Raw genomic sequence first — 23,676 nt, 5'->3', positions numbered from 1 at the left:
ACAATAAATTACACCCAAAAAGTAACAGCCGAATCTTTCCAAGGCAATGACGAGGTTCTATTTGAAGAAAAAAAGAGCATGAAAGAGACCCAAGTGGAAAAGGAGCTGGTGCTGACAAATTTAAGCTGGAAGTAAGTGGAAGAAAAAATTCCTAAGCGCGCAGCCACAGAGCTAGACGAGGTTCCTTTAGGCTGATAAATGAACTAGGACCCAAAAGAAAGAAAGCTCTGGTGAAAGCAGTGGAAAAAACTTGAAAAAATAGATGAATACCAGACAGTTGGCGACAAGGTAGAATGAATTTACTTTAGTAAGGTAAGGGGGAGAAAGACAGAATTCACTCGTATAGACCATTGACCATTACATTGATAATATACAGGCTAGCAATGCAGGCAATCAAATTAAAGCTTCAGAATGGCTTCAGAATAGGTAGGCATATGGATGATAACTTGTTTGTTCTTACTCAGTCTATTGAAATATCAAAAGCAGAAAGCAGACCATTGTATGTGGCCTTTTTAGACATTACAGGAGCCTACGACAACGTAGACCGCAACATTTTGTGGGATATTCTGGAAGGGGAAGGCTTAGGTAACAATTGTGTACAGCTTTTGAGAGATTTACCTAGAAAATACCGCTTGTGTTAAATGGGAAGGAATGAGGAGCGAGGAGAAAGTTCATATCAACAAGGGACGGTCGCTGCTGTTTTTGATGTACATGGTGAGGATGGAGAGGGCGCTAGAAGGAAGTTATATCAGGTTTACTCTCTCATACAAACAGGCAGGTACAGTAATAGAGCAGCAACTCCCAGGTTTATTTGATGTGAACGACATTGTGTTGCTAGCTAACAAGCAAAGTGATTTGCAATGTCTGGCTAATATCTGTGGACAGGAAGGCAACAATTTAGGTTTGAAATTTAGTGTTAGAAAATCAGGTGTTATGGTATTCAATGAAAACAGTGAACAGACAGTGGAGATACAGGGCCAGGAAATACCTCGGGTAACAGAATGTAAATGCCTTGGTATATGGATAAACAAAGGCAATCGATATATGGAAACAGGAAAAAACCGTAACAGTAAAGGGGAAGAGAAATGCAGCCATAATGAAGCACAGAGCGCTATGGGGATACAATAGGTACGAAGTGCTCCAAGGTATGTGGAAAGGTGTAATGGTTCCAGAACTTACTTTTGGAAATGCGGTTGTACAATCAGGACTCGACGGCAACCAAAGGTCACTGGGCCGCCTCACATAGGGCACTCACGGGAAGACTACCAATGAAGCTGTGCAGCGTGATATGGGCTGGACTAGTTTTGAAGTGAGGGAAGCTCGCAGTAAAATTGAGTATGAAGAGTGGCTGAGGAATATGGAAGAAAGTAAATGGGCTGGGAGAGTGTTCAGATATCTTTACAGCAAAAACATTGATTCACAGTGGAGGAAAACAACTAAGAAGCTTACCAGCAAGTATACGACCTGTAGGGTGGGCAACACAGCAACAAAGAAGGTCAAGCGGAAAGTCAGAGAGGCTGATTTAATCTCATGGGGGGTAGCAATGGAAAAGAAACCTGCCATGAGTAACTACTTAAGAGGAAAAAACGAAATCAGGAAAGAAATCATTTGGGATAACTCAAAGGGAAGCTCATTACTTTTCGAAGCAAGATCAGGATGCCTTAGAACACGCACCTATAAAGCGAGATATAAGAAGGAAGAAGCATGTGCTTGCTACGATAAACCTAGGGAAACGACGGAGCATGTTTTATTATAATGTGAAGACGTCTACCCAACGGTCAATTTAGGCACCACTGGCCTCCTTGAAGCCCTTGGGTTCAGCGGGACCAGTGGTAAAGCAAACATGTCCTCAACAGACATTTATTTATTTATTTATTTATTTCATACATACTGCTAGCCTCCATTTTGAGGCTGTTGCAGGACATGGGAAAATACAATGCATCAAAATAAGAATGACAAACTTATACACTTGTTAGTATTGTAGTTTACAAGTAGACGTAGTTGAGTAATACAACAAAGGGTGTGACCTTCCTGAGTCAGGCCTTAAAGGTTAATGAACAGAAAGACAGAAGCATAAGATAAACAACAAAAAAGTACATCAAAACCAAAAATGCGGGATCTGCAGACGATACTGGTAAATCAAGATGCGCATTCATAGACATATTTTTCCAGCATAGGAAGGAAATCGTCAGGTGAGCAATTTATGATATCACTAGGCAATGAATTCCAGTCTCTGATTGTCTGGGGAAAGAAAGAATACCTCAATGTGTCTGTGTGGAACCTGTATTCAATTAAATGTTTATGATGTTTAGTTCTAGTGTTTCGCTGTTCAGTGAAAGATACATATGCACCACTGTTTAATTTGTAGACTCCGTTAAGGAGGTGAAACAGAAACTTGAGACGTAAGTATTTCGCACGCTTGTAAATAGTCGGGAGACAAGCTTTATCAAGGAGTTCTGTCGGAGAATCATTACGGTTGTACCTATTATAAATGAATCTGATGGCTTTTCTCTGTATTGTTTCTAGGCGTTTTATGCACTGTTTGGTATGTGGAGACCAGCAGGTAATACCATATTCTAGTATAGGACGAACGAATGAGGTGTAGGCTAGCATCTTAGTGTCTGGTGAGGCAGATTTTAAAGAGCGTTTAAGCGAACAAAGTGTTGTAAATGCCTTAGAAGATATGTGTGACACATGCTTGTCCCATTTCATATCAGATGATAGGACAATGCCCAAATATTTATAATCATCGATTATCTTTAATTTTTGCTGTTCGATCGTGTAGGTGAATTCTAGTGGGGTTCTTTTTCGGCTTACTCTCATAAAAACAGTCTTGTCTAAATTAATCTTCATTTGCCATGCCTGACACCAATTTGCTACTTGCGCAAGCTCGTGATTTAGTATTACTTGATCATTATGGTTCCTAATCTCCCTATATATAATGCAATCATCTGCAAACATGCGCATCGTTGATTTTATGTTATCTGCCATGTCATTGATGTATAGCAAAAAAAGAATTGGTGCTAAGACTGTTCCTTGTGGTACTCCGGATGACACTTCTACCCAATCAGATTGCTGACTTTCGATTTCTACGTACTGTTGCCGACCTGCAAGATAAGCTTTTATCCAGTTTATTATGCTGCCAGATCCGAGAATGTGTTGTAGTTTGCCCAGGAGTTTAGGATGGGATACCCGGTCGAAGGCCTTCGATAGATCTAAGAATATTATGTCAGTCTGCCCGCAGTTATCAATTGTTAGAGCGAGATCATGCATAGTTTGTGTCAGTTGCGTAACAGTAGACAGTCCTTTTCTGAAACCATGTTGGTTGATGCTAAGCAAGTTATTATCTTCCGCAAAGGTTACGATGTGTTTTAGTATGATGTGTTCGAGAATTTTGCAAGATGTGCAGGTTAGCGAAATCGGTCTATAATTTGATGGGCTTGTTGCGTCACCTGATTTGAGAATCGGGACAATCTTTGCTATTTTCCAGTCTTTGGGCACGTCAGACGATTCTAGAGATTTTTTAAAGATAAGTAAGAGGTATTTAGAGACCCATTCTGCGTATCTCTTGAGGAAAGTATTGGGGATCCCATCTTGGCCACAAGATTTTTTAATGTCGATGTTAAGCAGCAGTGAAAGTATACCTGATTCTGTTATCTCTATATCACCAAGTATGTCGCCGGTTCCCCTCGGCTGATGGTTTAAATCTGGTGAAATTCCGTTGTCTTGTGTAAAAACGGATTTAAAAAAGTTATTAAACTGATTTGCTCTTTGGAAAGCATCCTTCTGCGGCAAATTGCTTTGCTTATGCACGTTCGCGTTAAAATATCTCCAAAATTTTTGAGGAGCCGTCTTGATGAAGTTGCTAAGTGTGACGTTCATGTACGTATGTTTTGCTTGCTTTATCACTACTTTCAACTCATGTGCCAATTTTCTAATTTTGTCAGAGAAACAGGGATTTGATGTCTTACCCTTAAGTTTCCTCAGCCTTGACATTTTACGTTTCATATGTATTATATTCCTTGTGATCCAAGGGTTTCTTTTGTGCACTTTCTTTTTTTTCATGGGTACGAAGTTTGATAAACATTCGTGTACATAGGTCTTAAATTTCGCCCATAATTCATCTACTGTCACAGAATTATCATGGAAAAGACAAGAAAAATTGGGGTAGTGATAATCAAAAAAGTCAAGAATGCCGACATCATCTGCGTTTTTCCAATCATATATTCGTGTGATCAATTTTTCTGAGCGTGCTGGCGACGGTAGTGATAGACAACATTTGGTTGCCTTGTGGTCCGAAATTCCGTCAATTATTTCCCATGATATGTCCTCTACAGGAATGTTTTCACTCACAAAAGTTAGATCAAGGATTGTGCTGCTCGACAAAGTGACACGTGTGGGTTGCTGAATGATTTGCTTTAAAGCACTATTGAAGGCCATATCAAGTATCGCCTCAGCGCTGTCCTTATCGATAACACCAGCATCGTACGAATCCCATCTTATACCTGGTAGATTGTAATCCCCCGTAAGGACAACCTTTTTGTCCCCTTGAAGGTGACGCTGCATGTAGTCAGACAAGATATGTAATGGCTCCGGGCCAGAATTCGGTGCTCTGTACATTGTACCAACATAAAGGGAATATACGCCGATCGTGATCCTACAAAACAGTGCTTCTGCGCCGGTAATGTTAGGTAGCGGTGTGGTCTGAATGTCGTCTTTCACTAAAATCGCGATGCCACCGCCACGTGTACATCTATCCTGACGAAGAACTATATAACCTGGGGGAAATATATTGTTGGTCAAGATACATGATGACAGCCAAGTTTCACTAATGGTTATGATATCAGGTTCATGTTCAAGAGACAAGGCCTCAAGTTCTACTGTCTTATTAACTATACTCCTGGCGTTGATATTAAGAATAGTTAGTTTTTTCTTAACTTAGCAGGTTGCCGTTCGGCAATTCGAGGAGACACTTTTTTTACTGGTATTTTCTCGCCTAATTCTTCATCCCATGCAAAGAGTTCATCATTTACTTTGATCTTATCGTAAACGAGTCTGACCTTTTCGTGCTTTTCTCTATTAAGTTTGCAACTATCCCAAAGTTTTTTTCTTATATTGCGTACCGCCAGAGAAAAATCTTCGCTGACAGAAATTTTGGAACCCTTCAGTCTAAAACAGTTCTTAAGTATCTTGGCTTTGTCTCTGTAATCGAACAGCTTGAAGATCACGGGGCGCGTTTTGTTAGCCTTCTTCCCTCCCAAGCGGTGAATTCGCTCGAAACCGGAAAACATTACACCAAGCACTTCTTTAATTAGTTTAGTGCTAACCTCGTGTTCTAGGATTTCCGATGTTTCATCCTCGAGTTCGCTTAGTCCGTAAATAATTAGGTTCGACCGTCTGCTTCGGTTTTCTAGGTCGTCAATTTGACGCAGAAATGATTGCATGGTCTTTTCCAGTTGCATGCACTTTTCCTCGATGGTTGACATACGACTTTCAAGCTGTCCTAAAAGATCTAGTTTGGAGTGAATACTTGCTGACGACTCACTTGAACCCTTATTTTCGTTTCTGATAGCGGTGATGTCGGCAGCCATTTTTCTAATTTCAGCAGCAAGTTCCTGCATGTTGGGACCAGGGTTGCTCTCTACATCCCCTCCCAGCAACAACAGGTATCTTAAAGACACTATGCAGTTTCGAAGCAAAGAACACATTTGCCTTGGGCACGGCAGCACAAGAAGAATCAAGCAATTACTACGGTAACATTTGCCAAAACGTTTGCTCACCTGGAGCATGAAGACAAAGGGGTTTGTCAGCCACATATTCATTCCGATGCGACCGTGCCCAATGCTGTACTCGTGGAAGCAGCTGCTATTTAAAGCGGTTGATGTCGATAAGGTTGCCGATGTCGCTGCAGCCATGAAGAAGTAGTGATCCAAACGGAACGGAATGGAAGCCTGAGCGTCGTTGCGCAGACGTTGTCGCGCAGCCCAGTTATCGTCCGTGAACGCGTGGTCACTGCTTTGAGGCTCGTCGATGTGGACTGGACGGGAGACGACGAGGGTACTCGGTCCAGCCACCAAGAATACAGGAAGCGCCTGGAGCATGAAGACAAAGGGGTTTGTCAGCCACATATTCATTCCGATGCGACCGTGCCCAATGCTGTACTCGTGGAAGCAGCTGCTATTTAAAGCGGTTGATGTCGATAAGGTTGCCGATGTCGCTGCAGCCATGAAGAAGTGGTGATCCAAACGGAACGGAATGGAAGCCTGAGCGTCGTTGCGCAGACGTTGTCGCGCAGCCCAGTTATCGTCCGTGAACGCGTGGTCACTGCTTTGAGGCTCGTCGATGTGGACTGGACGGGAGACGACGAGGGTACTCGGTCCAGCCACCAAGAATACAGGAAGCGCCTGGAGCATGAAGACAAAGGGGTTTGTCAGCCACATATTCATTCCGATGCGACCGTGCCCAATGACATTAGTAAGAGACTATTGGAGGATTGATGGAAGAAAAGTAGGGAAACGACAAAAGACACAAAAGAGCACAGTTCGCAATAGGGGATCAGAAAATTTAGGCGTGGTAGCTCATAGTGGTTTTTTTTTTCATTGTTTAACCTAGGTAGGACATTAGGCAGCATATATAGTAGCAAGAGCTTGGTGGCACAACCCACCGCCTTGTTCCACAGGGGACGCTCATAACATCCATCCAACCATCCATCCATCATGGCCCCTAAGGAGTCGGAAAATGGGTACGTGACCAAGAGGATGCTTCAAATGGTCTGCAGGGCGAACGCGGGGCGGAAGGAACACGAGCACGAAATGTACCTATGCATTATGCAATGAACGGGAAAGGAAGCGTGCCGCGGCCACTTCGAAGGAGCTTGAGCTCCAAAAACTGTTGGCTGACACCGAGATGCAGGTGTCCCTGATCGAAACCAAAATAAACTCTTTAAAGCAGTGAAACGCAAAACTGAGGTGATGTGCATGGGCTGAGAGTGTGTCAGTACAGTTGAGGTTGACTTTCGAGTTGCTGAGAGAGAATCTCACGTGTGACAAAGTTCAGGCCTCATTACAATGAGCTTGCTATCAGTTGATAGAAATGGCTCATATTTCAAAATACTTGCTTCTGTATGCATCCCTCTTTATTCTTATTTGAAGATGTTTGACTCGATTTGCAATGGGCTTTACTACTTCTTTTGGATATATGTTATTCACTGTGCATTTTACCAACCTGTCCCTTCTGTTTTCTTTTTGGAATAAAATAAGCCCTACTCCTTAGTATTCAAAATGGAATAATTCGTTTTTTTTTTTCTATTTTAACATGCGTGTCACCCGTTTTGACAAAACAAGGTTCTGTGTCACTTGTGAATTTTCCAAAGGCACTCAGATAGAACCTGGAACACTCTTACAGTCAACAGTCTCTGGAAAACTCAGGGACTTGGGAAATGTCAGCTTGGTAGACACCCTGTAAGGGGTATTCAAATATTGACGCGAAATAAGTTTGCATGGGATGACAGGGGACCCTTAAGGCGAGAACGACGAAGTTCGTGGTTGCGCGCGCGCTTTCCGAGGACCAGCCATCGCTAAAGGCAGACGTTTTTTCCCAATCTGTTGGTGGTAAACTGTTTTAGTTGCAATAGCTTGGTGACATTTCTGGTGGACATGCTGGGTACGGTCGATGTTAAGATCTCCGGAGCATACCCCAGACCTAAGCCCGGCGAGTAGTTCAACCAAGCTTACCCCTGTGCACGTACGTGCCAGCCGACGTCTCCAGGGACTCCAGCCACAGCACGGTCTGCTACCCGAACGAACTAGAATGACGAACCAACCACCTCCTGCCACTCCTGCAGCATCGCACGTTGTCGTCAATCACATCCGGACGCTGAATCTGTTCCATGGAAGTGCTTCAGAGGACGCCGATGACTGGCTTGAGCATTTTGACTGGGTTGCCAACCTCAACGACTGGAACCACGAGCATAAGCTATGTTACATGTACTTCGCTCTTGAGGATTCCCCGAAAACATGGTTTGGGAACCACGTGGCGACACTGACGTCATGGGAAGAATTTCGTAGGCAGTTCCTCAATTCCTTCGCCAGGGCGGACAGGAAGGAGAGGGCGGAATCACCGTTGGAGGCAAGAATTCAAGGCCTGAATGAATGAGTGATGGCGTACGTAGAAGACATGAATCGGCTTTTCAGACGTGCGGACCCTTTGATGACTGAAGCAAAGAAGGTGCGCCATCTCATGCGCGGCGTCAAAGAGGAAATCTTTGCTGGCCTCATTCGAAATCCGCCGACGACACTTGCTGAGTTCCATGACGAAGCCACTACTATGGAAAAGGCCCTTCAACAGTGGGCCACGCAAAACAACCGTGACGCCATGATTTCAAGGGAGCTCTCTGCCGTTACCCTCGGTAACGACGTTGGTGCCTTGTGAGAATTCATCAAAGCTGTCGTCAAGGAGGAACTGCAGAAGATGCAGACGACCACTGCCCCTGTGGGACAACTTTCCATTGCGGAAATGGTGCGCGCCGAGGTCCGACGGGCCGTTCATATTCCTGGACAGTACGAGGCAGCACAGCAGGGACCGCACGCCGAAATGAGTTACGCTGAAGCAGTACGCTGTCCACCACCCTCAAGTGCGTGCAGCATGGTACACCCCACTCAACAAATGGACGTAAGCTTCAGGCTGCCTCGCAGCCCACCGCACATCGCCAAAGCAAGGACTAGGAAGAGCGACGTCTGGCGCACCACAGACTACAAGCCTCTTTGTTTTCATTGTGGCAAAGCCGGACACATCTACAGAATGTGTCCTTATCGTCATGAGGGGCTCCGTGGATTCTCGCTGAATGCAGCTCGTCCACGACCTGGTGAGCGGCCGCCGGAAATAGAGAGTTTCGTCGCAATGTTGATCAGCGATGGCAGGAGCCCCGTTCGTTGTCTCCTGATTGTTACAGGTCACCATCACCAAGCCAAGCCTTTACTCGCGGCACTCTGAGACGCCACTCGCCTAGCCCGGCGGGTTGGGAAACACTGAGTTCAGCGACCATGGAGGTGAGGCCGCTGACGATGACCGTACGCAAGATCCTCCACTACGACGACAACAACGAAAACATAACGACGCAGACGTACAGATGGGGTCAAACACCTTACGAGAGGTAGTAACGTCGAACTTTCCCGTCACCATAGACGACGAAGAAATAACGGCGTTAATCAACACTGGAGCGGACACCTCAGTTATGAGCATGGACCTTGCCTGCAAGCTGAAGAAAGTTTCTATCGAGTGGACTGGGTCGCAGATTCGCACTGCAGGTGGCCATCTGCTAACCCCTGTAGGAAGATGCACAGCGTGAGCATTCGTGGGTTTACGTACCTCGGTGATTTCGTTATCCTCCCAAGCTGCTCGAGGGACCTAATTCTGGGAATGGACTTTCTGCAGGCTAATGGAGCTGTGATTAACTTACAAAAGTCGCGGGTAACGTTTTCGACGACGCAGGCCTTAGCAGGGAGCAGCACTGACGACATGTATGTCAACGCCTTGAGGATTGTTGACGAGAACCTCATGGTGCCGCCATGGAGCAGCGTAGTGACCCTCGTCACCTGTCACGCATTCGACGGCTATGAGGGCATTGCCGAGGCAAATATCCCGCTGCTGCTCGAAAGACACATCTGCATCACCCGGGGCCTTGTTCGAATACAGCATAAGTGCTCGCAAGTTTTATTGACAAACTTCAGCCATGAGTATCAGCACGTCCCTCAAGGTACAGCTGTGGCATTCCTGAACGACATTGCTGACTTCTCAGACATCGGCACGTTACAAACGTATCATCAGCAAACGTGACTGCCTTAACTCCGCCATCGACACCTGCAGCGCTGATACCATAGTATTAACTGAAACCTGGTTACATCCTGAAATTCGAGACCACGAACTTTTTCTTATTGCAAATAATTTCTCTATCTATCGCTGCGATCGCATTGGGCGACAAGGAGGAGGTGTACTGCTCGCTATCACGAAAAATTTCCCTTCACAGTGCATCCACGTCAACACCCCTTTAGAAACTGTCTGGACATGCGTCGCCCTAAATCATAAGAAAGTTATTATTGGGGTCTGTTATCGGCCCCCTACCTATACACAGAACTTCGTAAATGAATTACACGATGTTGTTAACATCGTTTCATCCCGTTACCCAAACTGCCCATTACTTTTGCTTGGTGATTTTAATATGCCAAACATAACCTGGTCTAACACTGTCCCCACGATACACCCACCTTCCACGCTAGCTAAAGAATTTTTAGAAATGTGCTCCGTTTTTTCTCTCGAACAGCTTGTAACTGAACCGACTAGAACCACAGACTCTGCTGCTAATACCCTTGACCTTGTTCTCGCTTCACAGGCCGACCTAGTTTCCAACATCACTCACGTTCCAGGAATGAGCACCCACTCTTTACTCTTTTTTCACTTAAATCTCGCACAACCTAAACATACCAAAAGGACTGTAACCATCCGTAATTACAACAAAGCAGACTTTGACGCCATTAATAGAGAATTATGTTCATTCCTTGATGTTTTCCTCCAGGATTTCGACAGCCGTACAGTAGAAACTAACTGGGCAATCTTCGCAGAAAAAGTTACTTACCTAACCAACAAGTACATTCCCATTCGCATCGTAACTAGCAAGTCAGACGCTCCCTGGTATAATGTTCATATAAGACGGTTATCAAATAAAAAGAGTCGATTGTACAGGTCAGCAAAGTTTTCCTCGAGTGAAGCTCGTTGGTGTGCCTACCGATTGGCTTCAAGCGAATATGTGTCAGCGCTAAGAGACGCCAGAAACAATTTTTTATGTCACACGCTGCCGTCCATGTTAACAAATGATACCAAGAAATTCTGGCGCGTTATTAATCAAAAAGATGATGACACCATAACTCTTGTAGATAACTCTGGGAATGCCATACCCTATGACCCTGTCACATCCGTCCTCAATCAAACATTTATCCAAAACTTTTCTGTAACCTGTAATGTTTCCCCACCCACTGCACCCTGTTATGATTACCAGGCTATGTTTCCAATTACAATTGAACCCTGTGGCATCGAAACCATGATTAAATCTTTGCGTCTCTCCTCTGCTCCTGGCCATGACCTAATTTCCATGAAATTTTTGCACAGCACTGTTGTTTATTCATCGATTTTACTAGCAAAACTCTTTCAACAGTCGCTTGACACAGGATACCTGTCCATTGATTGGAAAGTCGGTAAGGGGATTCCACTTTATAAATCAGGTAACAAGCATTCTCCTCTCAATTATCGGCCTATTTCACTAACCAGTATCCCATGCAAAATATTAGAACATATCCTATATTCACAGCTTGCTAACTTTCTTGAGTCAAATTCATTTTTTTCAAGTTCACAGCATGGCTTTCGGAAAACATATTCTTGTGAAACGCAGCTGGCTTCCTTCATACATAAGCTACACCTAATTCTTGATACTCGTTCAATGGCGGATTGCATTTTCCTAGACTACTCCAAAGCTTTCGATAAAGTGTCTCACAAACTGCTACTTCACAAACTACGGCTCATGAACATTGACCCCAAACTTCTTGCTTGGATTGAGTGTTTCCTTAAAAACCGTTCACAATACGTGTCAGCTAATAATCTTAACTCTCACTCAAACCCTGTCCATTCCGGCGTCCCACAAGGCTCCGTCCTCGGGCCTCTTCTTTTTCTAATCTACATCAACGACTTGTCTTCTACTGTTTCATCTCATATCCATTTATTTGCGGATGACTGCGTAATCTTCAGAGAAATAACAAGCAGTGACGATGTAACCGCTCTTCAGACTGACCTGAACGCTATTTCATTCTGGTGTAAAACATGGCTAATGGAACTTAACATCACAAAATGTAAATCTCTTCGTGTATCAAGAACTTGCAACAGTATCCCCACTTATTCCTTAGATCATGTCCTCTTAGAATCGGTAGGCTCATACAAGTACCTTGGTGTACACATCACTTCCACTCTCACTTGGTCTGCACATATCACATACATAATTAACAATGCTAATCGTATGCTTGGTTACATCTGCCGCAACTTTTCTAAAGCGCCCTCATCCCTCAAACTGCTGTTGTACGAAACGTTAATACGTCCGAAACTAGAGTACGCCGCATCCATCTGGGACCCTCATCATGAAAACCTAATACATGCACTAGAAATGGTCCAAAATAACTCGGTTCGCTTCATTCTTTCCAACTATAACAGGACCGCTAGCATATCTTCAATGAAATCAAGCCTTCATCTACCATCCCTAGCCTCACGTCGCAAAGCGTTTCGTATCTGTCTGTTCCATAAGATGTTTCATCATCCACACCTGCGTAGCGAATTCATCCCTCCCCCACGTCACCTATCATCTCGATTAGATCATGCTTACAAGGTCGGTGTCCCATTGTGTAGAACTAACGCTTTCTTCCAGTCATTTATACCTCGTACAGCAGCAGAGTGGAATCACCTTCCCGCACTGACAGCCACCATCAAAGATTACCAGCTTTTCAAGAACGCCTTAGCTAACATTGTATAAGTAGACACACTTGTTAACTTTTATTGCAATACTTCTCTTCCTTGTATCACATTTCCTATTTTTTCTTGTTTTGTATGCCTGTAACCACTCCCCTCTCCAATGCCAATGGCCCTGAGGGTACCCGAAATAAATAAATAAATAAAAGTGACTTCACCGGATGCAACAACTCACGCCAGCCTGAATAACCGCGTCCACAATGATGCTGACTTAGCAGATGTACAGAAGGATCAGCTGCTGGGCCTACTGACAGAATTCTCCGGCTGTTTTTCCACGGAATCCGAAGTCCAGCGCACTTTTGTTACGCAACACCGGATCGTTACAGAGGAGTCGGCGCGGCCTGTTCGTCAGCATCCGTATCGCATGTCACCTATGGAGCGGGAGGCGATTAGGCGTCAAGTTCAAGAAATGCTAAATGATGACGTCATCCACCCGTCGACAAGTCTGTGGGCATCGCCTGTTGTACTAGTAAAAAATAAAAACAACACACTCCGCTTCTGCGTTGACTACAGATGGCTTAACCGAGTCACCAAACGCGACGTTTATCCCCTGCCATAGATCGATGATGCTTTGGACCATCTGCGTCATGCTTAGTTCTTTACTTCGTTGGACCTAAAGTCGGGCTACTGGCAAATCGAAGTGGACGAGCCTGACTGTGGGCTCGGTGGCTGTGCCACAACACGCACCAGTAACCCACTTCTATTCATCATGCAGGTTTTCCTTTGCGCTGTCGCACGCGTGCTGCTGCCCTCGATGGTGATGTCAGCGAGCCTCGTGAGGGAACCGCCGAATCTGCGCACAGGGATTGATGTGACTAGTTGGCGCATACGTGTCGACAGTCATTCCGCCTCTCCAAATGCACCACCACCTCAAAACTGGAGGCTTGAGCAATTACCGAGAGCCATGCCGTCATCGACAACGACTGCAGAGCAAGCTATAAAGGAACCACTTCCATCATCCGCGCTCTGTGGGCTCGGTGGCTGTGCCACAACACGCACCAGTAACCCACTTCTATTCATCATGCAGGTTTTCCTTTGCGCTGTCGCACGCGTGCTGCTGCCCTCGATGGTGATGTCAGCGAGCCTCGTGAGGGAACCGCCGAATCTGCGCACAGGGATTGATGTGACTAGTTGGCGCATACGTGTCGACAGTCATTCCGCCTCTCCAAATGCGCCACCACCTCAAAACTGGAGGCTTGAGCAATTACCGAGAGCCATGCCGTCATCGACAACGACTGCAGAGCAAGCTATGAAGGAACCACTTCCATCATCCGCGCTCTGTGGGCTCGGTGGCTGTGCCACAACACGCACCAGTAACCCACTTCTATTCATCATGCAGGTTTGTGAACCAGACTACTTGTATACTAAGAGAACTAGCAATTACTTCTTGGTGCAGCTTCCGAGCCCGCAGTGCTGCTTTGATATTGTTTGTGAGTGTCTCAGTGTATTTAGATCTATTTTGTTACAGTCAGGGGATATTGAAATGAACCCTCGTCCTGGTACTGATGCTGTGCTTGCCGAACTGAAAAAACTGTCCGCTGGCCAAACCACAATAATTGCCGACATGCAGGGCCTTAAAAGCCAATGTACGGCTACAAGTGCTGCACTCGTTGACTTAAGCAAGAGGTTAGTGGATCTAGAGGGCCATTATCAGAAACTACTACCATTGCAAATCGAGATACAGACCATAAGGACAGATACTGAGCAAACAGCAAAGCTAGTTCACACTCTGAATGCCCGCGTTGACGATGCAGAGAATCGCTCACGGCGAAACAATCTTGTGTTTTACGGCCTTCCTGATACAGCAGCGTCAGAAACGTCGGCCGCGTCTGAAGAAAAAATTTTACGTCTATGCTCAGACCACCTTAACGTGCCACTTGAACCTCAAGACATAGAGCGAGTGCATCGTGTTGGTCGCCATTCTGCTAATCACCCGCGCCCACTAATTGTTAGGTTTAATCATTATAAGAAAAAAGAAATGGTGCTCTCAAATGGGCGCAAACTTAAGGGCACTCATCTGAGCATGGGTGAGGATTTTTCCCCGGCAGTTAGGGACGCCCGCAGGAAACTTGTTTCGTTTGCGAAAGCAAAATCTGTGCCATTTTCTTTGCACTTTAAAACTCTTTTCATTGGTTCTAAGCGCTACGTATACGATGACACATCGCAAACAGTGAAAGAAATATAGCAGTCATCGCATCATCAAAAAACAAGCCATTCCCCTCGAACGAAAAGTATAGCGCATGTTTCCCTTTCAATAATTTATACTAACATACGAAGCTTCATTCCAAAACGAGAACACGTGTCTAACCTCGTGCTGTCGTCCAACAGCAACATTCTTGTACTCACGGAAACGTGGCTTTGTAGCGAAATCTATGACTCGGAAGTGTTGGCTGATTTGCCAAACTTCAGCGTCTTTCGAAAAGATCGTGCTGGGACTAGAGGAGGAGGTGTGCTTATTGCCGTTAATCAACAGTTATCGTGCTCTGCCATTAACATCACATCAAAATTAGAAATACTGTTTGTTCTATGCCACGCTGCCCCACAGTCCATAATTTTAGGTGTATGTTACAGGCCCCCTCGCAATAGCGCCGACTTCGCTCGTAATCTAAACAATGCACTAAATGTGGTTTGCTCTCGTTATCCTAATGCCGACCTGCTTCTTTTTGGAGACTTTAACTTACCAGACATTGATTGGCACAACGCAGCACCCTCTCTGGTAAGCCAAACCGAATCGAGAGATTTTCTCGACGTTTGCCTCAACTTCAACCTGACACAACTCATATTAGAGCCAACGCGCGTCACCCAAGACACTGCAAACATATTAGATTTACTACTGGTCAACCGTCCAGACAGCTTGTAGTCCATCACCTATCTGAGAGAAATTAGTGACCACAAGGTCATCCATGCTTCTTTTCGCTTTGCCCCAGCTCTGCGGGAGAAGCGGGAGAAAACTATACACTTATACGACAAAGGAAATTATCATGCAATATGTGAACATTTACAGAATTTTCTACCTTCCTTCCAAGATACGTGTCATAACTGCAGCATTCATGAAACTTGGCTGATATTCAAACAAAAAATAAACAACTTAGCGAACCAGTTTATACCCAAAATCACCTTTCGAACACATGAACAAAAACCATGGTTTAACAATTCGTTAAAGAGACTAGAAAACAAAAAGAAGCGCATGTATCGTGCCGCAAAGTGCAGGATGAACACGTGTGCATGGGAAAAATACTACACTGCTGAAAGCGCATACCTATCAGCGATTCGCAGGGCGAAAGATGCATTCTTTGGTGATGACCTTCGGAAACTTTTGATCAATAACACGAAAAAATTCTGGCAGGTGATAAACCCTCAAGAAAGGCACGGTGTAACACTTACCAATGAGGGTGGTGAAACGGTCGACGATGTAGAGTGCGCGAACCTTTTTAATGCAGCTTTTGTCTCGGTATTTACAGAAGAGCCTACCTCGTCCCCTTTTTCTTCGCGTACTAACGAAACAAGCGTTATGCCAACCATTACATTTTCCCCAGATGGTATCTCATCATTAATTGACAACGTTAAACTCACATCGTCAGCCGGCGTGGATAACATTAACTCTAAACTGTTAAAGAATACTAAACACGTCACCGCGGTGTTTCTTTGTATGCTATTCTCGCAGTCACTTTCAACTGGTGAAGTACCACATGACTGGAAGGTGGGGAAGGTTGTTCCCATCCACAAATCAGGTGACAGGAATTGCCCACTTAATTATCGCCCCATTTCATTAACGAGTGTGCCCTGTAAGCTCATGGAACACGTCATGTACACAGAAATCATGAAATTTCTTGACTCGAACAAATACTTTCATTCTTCACAGCATGGGTTCCGCAAAGGCTTTTCTTGCGAAACACAACTGGCCATTTTCCTGCATGATATTCACACTAACTTAGATTCTAACCTCCAAACAGACGCGATATTTGTAGATTTTGCAAAAGCGTTTGACAAGGTACCGCACCAACGTCTGCTACTAAAACTTTCTCTTGCTAACCTTCACCCTGACATTTTGCGGTGGATTGAAGCATTCCTAACAAACAGATCTCAGTTCGTTACAGTTAACAACAGCGCATCTAACCACCTACCAGTGACTTCCGGTGTACCGCAAGGATCAGTTCTTGGACCCCTACTCTTTTTAATATACATTAATGACCTACCCCTGCACGTGTCTTGCAACGTTCGTTTGTTCGCAGACGACTGCGTCATTTATCGAACAATTACTAGCACATCTAATCAAGACTTACTTCAGGAGGACATTAACTGTTTACAGCAATGGTGCGACCGGTGGTTGATGGAACTTAATCCTAAGAAATGCAACTTGATGGTATTTTCTCGTCGGCGCGACCTATTTCCTTACCAATACACAATTAATAACATTCCCGTGTGTGCTGCACAGTCTTACAAGTACCTAGGTGTTACTATATCTAACGACTTATCCTGGCGAACACACGTCAGTAACATCATTTCATCTGCTAACAAATCGCTGGGTTTTCTCAAGCGTCATCTAAAACGCGCCCCCAAACCTGTTAAACTACTGGCCTACCAGTCAATAGTCCGACCGAAATTGGAATATGCATCCGCCATATGGAATCCGCACCAAACATATCTCATTAACACACTCGAAGCCGTTCAAAACCGTGCCACAAGGTTCATCCATTCTAATTATTCATATGACGTGAGCATATCTTACTTAAAGAAAGAATTGAATTTACTTCCCCTTTGTACGCGCTGGCGCACTGGAACCCTTTCACTTTTCCATAAGTTTTATCACAGCTCGCTTAATCAACCACCCTATATTCTTCCCGCAGCCCGAACATCTCATCGCACATGCCACACTTTTCAAGTGGGCCGCCCTCGCATGCGCACTGTTACCTTTTCCGCCTCATTCTTTTGCCAGGCCGCTACAGATTGGAACAATCTGCCCCACCAAATCTCCACCATCATTTGCCCTTCTACGTTCGTGGAGAGTGTCACTGCGCACTTTTCACAATAGAAATGACTTGTGTTAATAGACTTATATGCTCGTGCAACTTTAGTTTCTATTACTTAGTTCTATGTATTTGCGCTGACGTATGTAACCCTTTAGCACATGCAGTTTTTTGTTGTTGTTTGCGTGTTCACTTATGTATTATGCAAATTATGTACTAATGTATTCCCACCCCTTATGTAATACCCCTATCCAGGGGTCTTTAAGGTAATAAAATGAAATGAAATGAAATGAAATGAAAAAACCGCCTTCGTGACTCCCGATGGGCTGTACAAATTTAAAGGGCTGCCTTTCGGTCTTGTTCAGCTCCTGCTACGTTCCAACGAATGATGGACACTGTACTCGTTGGACTAAAGTGGCAGACGTGCCTAGTGTACCTAGGCGACGTTGTTGTGTTTTCCAGCACGTTTGATGAACATCTCGCCCGGCTACGAAGTGTCCTTACCGCAATACGCAAGGCCAACCTCACCATCAAGCCTGAAAAATTTTACTTTGGCTTCCAGGAACTCAAGTTTCTAGGCCACGTGGTCAGCTCCCAAAAAGTTCGACCAGACCCAGAAAAACTCGCGGCCGTTGCCGAGTTTCCTCGTCCTAAAGACAAAAAGGCTGTTCAGCGGTTCCTGGGCCTCTGCGCTTACTACCGTTGTTTCGTTGAAGGCTTCTCAAGGATTGCTGAACCACTCACAAGACTGACGCGACAAGAAGTGCCCTTTGCGTGGACGGAAGAACAAGAGCAGGCCTTCACCTAATTGCGTAAACTCCTTCAATCCACTCCAGTGCTGGCGCATTTTGATGACACCGCGGCAACTGAAATACACACCGACGCCAGCAATGTAGGACTCGGGGCCATTCTGGTTCAATGGCAAGATGGTGCAGAACGTGTAATTGCGTACACGAGTCGTAGTCTGACAAAAGCAGAAGCTAATTATTCAACGACCGAAAAAGAATGCTTAGCAGTCGTGTGGGCCATCAGCAAGTTCTGACCCTACTTATACGGCCGGCCATTTCGAGCAATCAGTGATCACCACTCGCTCTGCTGGCTTACCAATCTACGAGACCCGTCAAGTCGCCTCGCTCGTTGGAGCCTCCACCTTCAGGAATATGACATAACTGTTGTCTGCAGATCTGACCATAAACATAGCGACGCTGACTACTTGTCACGTTCTCCTATTCCATTGACAGCCTCCGACTTGGAGCTAGATTTGCCGTTTCTTGGTGTCGTCGACGTGGTACGCATGGCTGACTATCAATGTAGAAGGGTTGAAATCTGGGCCAGTTGGTACATACTTGAACGAAAAAACCAGTCAAAAACACAATGGACAAGAGGAGAAGCTCACGACACAACGACTGGACTATCAACTGTGGTTTATTAGAATCGGTGTAGTCCCAGCAAGGGCAGCAGAGCATGCGCAACCGCATCATCACTTATCACATAGCATGAAAAGACAGCACCGTTTCTATCGGGAGCGACTTAGAAATTCAAATTCTTTTCTTTTTTTCTTTTCTTTTCTTTTCTTTTTCTTTTTCTTTGAAGAATTTGAATTTCTAAGTCGCTCCCGATAGAAACGGTGCTGTCTTTTCATGCTATGTGATAAGTGATGATGCGGTTGCGCATGCTCTGCTGCCCTTGCTGGGACTACACAGATTCTAATAAACCACAGTTGATAGTCCAGTCGTTGTGTCGTGAGCTTCTCCTCTTGTCCAATGTGTTTTTGACTGGTTTTTTCGTTCGACTATCAATGTGCAGAGTCTGAGCTGCTTCCAGTCATCCGATATCTCGTAGGAGCTGACATTGTTGTCCCACGCCAACTTTCACGAGGATTGACGTCGTACTGCCTGCGAAACGATGTCCTGTACAAGGAAAATTTCGAGAACAGCCAGGAAACGTTCCTTCTCGTCGTTGCGACGGCACTGCGCGAAAAAGTTTTACAGGCATGTCACAGTGATCCCTGTGCCAGCCACTTAGGCTTCGCGAGGACATTAGCGCGCATACGGCAAAAATACTATTGGCCACAGCTATTTTCATCGGTTCAACGCTATGTGCGAACGTGCCGTGACTGTCAGAGGCATAAAGTTCCACCCGTCAAGCCTGCCGGCCTCCTTCAGCCTTTGGATCCGCCTCCGGCGCCGTTCCAGCAAGTGGGAAGGGACCTTCTTGAGCCGTTCCCCACGTCATCCTTGCAAATTTTTTTTTATTTTTATTTATTTGTTTCCACAAGCAAGTAGGTACATGGTTGTGGCGGAAAAACAAGGGGAAAAAAGCTGCTGAGAAGCAGCTTGACTGGCCCCAGGTTCCGTTTACAATGGCAGCAGCAGGGCAGGTGGTAAACGGTAAGGGAAAAAAAAAAGAGCAGAAAAAAAGAAAAGAGAAGAGCAAAAGCACTAAGGGCAAAAAATCACTAAGTACAACGGTACACAGTCAAGATTGCAGGAACATATCACGCAGATTTTTTGCGGAGCAAGTCAACACATCGATATTGCATCTGGTAAGATCATTGAGTAAACTGGGCAGCCAGTGGCATAACATTTGCTGGCCATAATTAGTCCGAAGTTGAGGAACACACCAAGTATCAGGAGCTCGAGTTGTGTAGGGGGTTTCTCGTTTTGTGAGATTAGCGAGAGAGCTGAGGGCACCAATATTTTTCTCATATCTTCTGTAGGTTGACAACAAGCGCAGGTTTATTAGGGCAGGCAATTTAAGGGTTTTAAGCGCGCTGAAAAGAGGAGCAGAATGAAAATCACAAGGCTTATTACAAATGACACGAAGAAATTTCTTCTGGATTACAAACAGCTTTTGAATATTTGTGGCTGAAGTTGTCCCCCATACGAGGCAGCCGTAATTTAGATGACTTAAAAAAGTGAGTTATAAATCAGCAATTTCACGGATAAGTGAAAGTGATAAGTAATAATGGATAAGTAATAAGTGAATAATCGTGGCAACTGACTATTTAACTCGCTACGCGGAGACGAAAGCTGTGCCGCGGGGAACTGCTGCTGAAGTCGCCAGCTTCTTCGTCCATAACATCGTGCTTCACCACGGTGCACCCGCTGTACTCATTACTGACCGCGGTGCAGCATTTACAGTGGAGTTATTGCAACAAGTTGTCACACTGACGCACACCAACCACTGAAAGACCACAGCCTATCATCCCCAAACTAACGGCTTAACAGAGCGCCTAAACAGAACGTTAGCCGACATGCTCTCCATGTACATTGATGTGGAACACAAAACATGTGATGAAATTTTGCCATACGTCACGTTTGCTTACAATACCGCTGTGCAGGAGACCACCGAGTTTACACCATTCGAGCTTGTTTACGGACGTCGCGTTACAACCCCCTTAGACGCCATGCTCCCGGTAGACCACGGAACCACAAGGAATGACACCACTGAAGATTTCGTCGAGAAAGCCGAGGAAGCTCGCCAGATTGCTCGGAATCGCATTTGCACCCAGCAGAATACCGACGCCTACCGTTACAACCGGACTAGACGTAATGTCCGGTATTTACCAGGCGACCGCGTGTGGGTGTGGACACCTATCCGACACTGTGGGCTCTCAGAGAAATTGTTGCGCTGCTATTTCGGCCCCTATGAAGTTGTACGCCGCCTCAGTGATGTGAACTACGAGGTCGTGCCTCAAAGCTCTGATCCTGGTTCGAACCAACGCCGTTCCCGTGCTGAAGTCGTCCACGTAGTACGGATGAAGCCGTACTACGCACGCAAGGGCTAAGCAACCCTCACAAACCACTTCAGCATTGTGTACATTCCTGTAGGTTTTTTTTTTTTGTCTTTTCATGTTGGCACTCTTGCGCATAGTGCGTGCCCGCTGCCCTTGAAGCGACCGGGCCAGTCGCTTTTGAGAGGGGAGTAATGACGCGAAATAAGTTTGCACGTGATGACATGGGACCCTTAAGGATAGAACGACGAAGTTCGTGGTTGCGCGCGCGCTCTCCGAGGACCAGCCATCGCTAAAGGCAGACGTTTTTTCCCAATCTGTCGGTGGTAAACTGTTTTAGTTGCAATAGCTAGGTGACAATATAAAAAGTTTGCACTTCTTCCATAAGGTAATGTAATAGAAACAATAACAAAAACTGCAGTTGAAAGGGGGCGACCACACATTACCATCATTACAAAAGTATTTGGACAGTGTTCATAAAAAATAAAAAAAGATGGCAACAAAATTAGAAACACTACTACAAAAAGTCAACTTGACAAGTCAGGAATTACAAGCAAGTATACATGCACACGGTTTGTTGAAAAAATGAAAGACTACTACAGGTTTTCCCGCTCAATTTAATCCAAGCGCCAGTCAATTTAATCTGAGCACCAGTGAATATAATCCTAAGCGCCAGCCAATTTAATCCAAGTGCGAGTGATTTTAATTCGAGCGCCACTCAATTTAATCCAAGCACCATTCAATTTAATCCAAACACCATTGAAATAATCCAAATGCCAGTGAATTTAATCCATGCATAACCGAATTCAAGAACCTTCGAATGTCAAGACTTCTGAAAATTTGCGAACATACTAGGAGTTAACACCTTGAAAATGAAAGAGCGAAGTGAGAGACCAGTAGCTTTCCTGCCACATGACCAACGACTACTTTTGGAGGTTTTTATTTTCTGCTTCCTTATTAGAGCGACACAGCAGGTGACAATTCTTGAAATTAACTTAGAGGAAATGTCAGCACGAATACGGTAAATGAGGTAATAATGCACATGCGATTTGGTCATGGGTATAAAACTTCGAGCGGACAGGCCGCCATTGCAATCTGAACCTGGCAACGTTTAACGTTAGAACGTTATCTAGTAAGGCGAGTCTAGCAGTGTTATTGGAGGAATTAGAGGGTAGTAAATGGGATATAATAGGGCTCAGTGAGGTTAGGACGACAAAAGAAGCATATACAGTGCTAAAAAACGGGCACGTACTGTGCTACCGGGGCTTAGCGGAGAGACGAGAACTAGGAGTCGGATTCCTGATTAATAAGGAAATAGCTGGTAACCTACAGGAATTCTATAGCATTAGTGAGAGGGTGGCAGGTCTTGTTGTGAAACTTAATAAGAGGTACAAATTGAAGGTCATCCACGTCATCCAGGTCCAGGTCGGAAGTCCAGGAAGTCGAAAGCTTCTATGAAGACATGAAATCAGCGATGGGTAAAGTCAGAACAAAATACACTATATTGATAGGCGACTTCAATGCCAAGGTGGGCAAGAAGCAGGCTGGAAACAAGTCAGTGGGGGAATATGGCATAGGCTCTAGGAATAGCAGGGGAGAGTTATTAGTAGAGTTTGCAGAACAGAATAATATGCAGATAATGAATACCTTCTTCCGCAAGCGGGATAGCCGAAAGTAGACGTGGAGGAGCCTGAATGGTGAAACTAGAAATGAAATAGACTTTATACTCTGCGCGAACCCTGGCATCATACAAGATGTAGACATGTAGACGTGCTCGGCAAGGTTTGCTGCAGTGACCATAGGATGGTAAGAACTCGAATTAACCTAGACTTGAGGAGGGAATGGAAGAAACTGGTACACAAGAAGCCAATCAATGAGTTAGCGGTAAGAGGGAAACTAGAGGAATTCCGGATCAAGCTACAGAACAGGTATTCGGCTTTAACTCAGGAAGAGGACCTTAGTGTTGAAGCAATGAACGACAATCTCATGGGCATCATTAAGGAGTGCGCAATAGAAGTTGGTGGTAACGCTGTTAGACAGGAAACCAGTAAGCTATCGCAGGAGACAAAAGATCTGATCAAGAAACGCCACTGTATGTAAGCCTCTAACCCTATAGCTAGAATAGAACTGGCAGAACTTTCTAAGTTAATCAACAAGCGTAAGACAGCGCACATCAGGAACTATAATATTGATAGAATTGAACAGGCTCTCAAGAACGGAGGAAGCCTAAAAACAGTGAAGAAGAAACTAGGAATAGGCAAGAATCAGATGTGTGCGTTAAGAGACAAAGCCGGCAATATCGTTACTAATATGGATGAGATAGTTCAAGTGGCTGAGGAGTTCTATAGAGATTTATACAGTACCAGTGGCACCCACGACGATAGTGGAAGAGAGAATAGCCTAGAGGAATTC

The 23,676-nt window shown here is 44.9% G+C and overlaps 2 protein-coding genes across 2 annotated transcripts in view; both read left to right on the top strand.

Annotated features, from left to right (window-relative positions):
• The window catches only part of ric8a (ric8 guanine nucleotide exchange factor A), a 473,887-nt gene that overhangs the window by 123,312 nt on the left and 326,899 nt on the right, over positions 1 to 23,676 (top strand). The window lies entirely within an intron of this gene.
• On the top strand, positions 13,895 to 14,746 carry LOC135896918 (uncharacterized). Its single transcript, XM_065425429.1, has one exon. The coding sequence runs from the start codon at positions 13,895 to 13,897 to the stop codon at positions 14,744 to 14,746; it is 852 nt and encodes a 283-aa protein (XP_065281501.1).

The sequence above is a fragment of the Dermacentor albipictus genome, chromosome 3 (assembly GCF_038994185.2).
Source record: "Dermacentor albipictus isolate Rhodes 1998 colony chromosome 3, USDA_Dalb.pri_finalv2, whole genome shotgun sequence".
In the NCBI taxonomy this organism is placed as follows: Eukaryota; Metazoa; Arthropoda; class Arachnida; order Ixodida; family Ixodidae; genus Dermacentor; species Dermacentor albipictus.
Note: the sequence above shows the minus strand (reverse complement) of the source record. Positions and strands in the feature narration are given on the sequence as shown.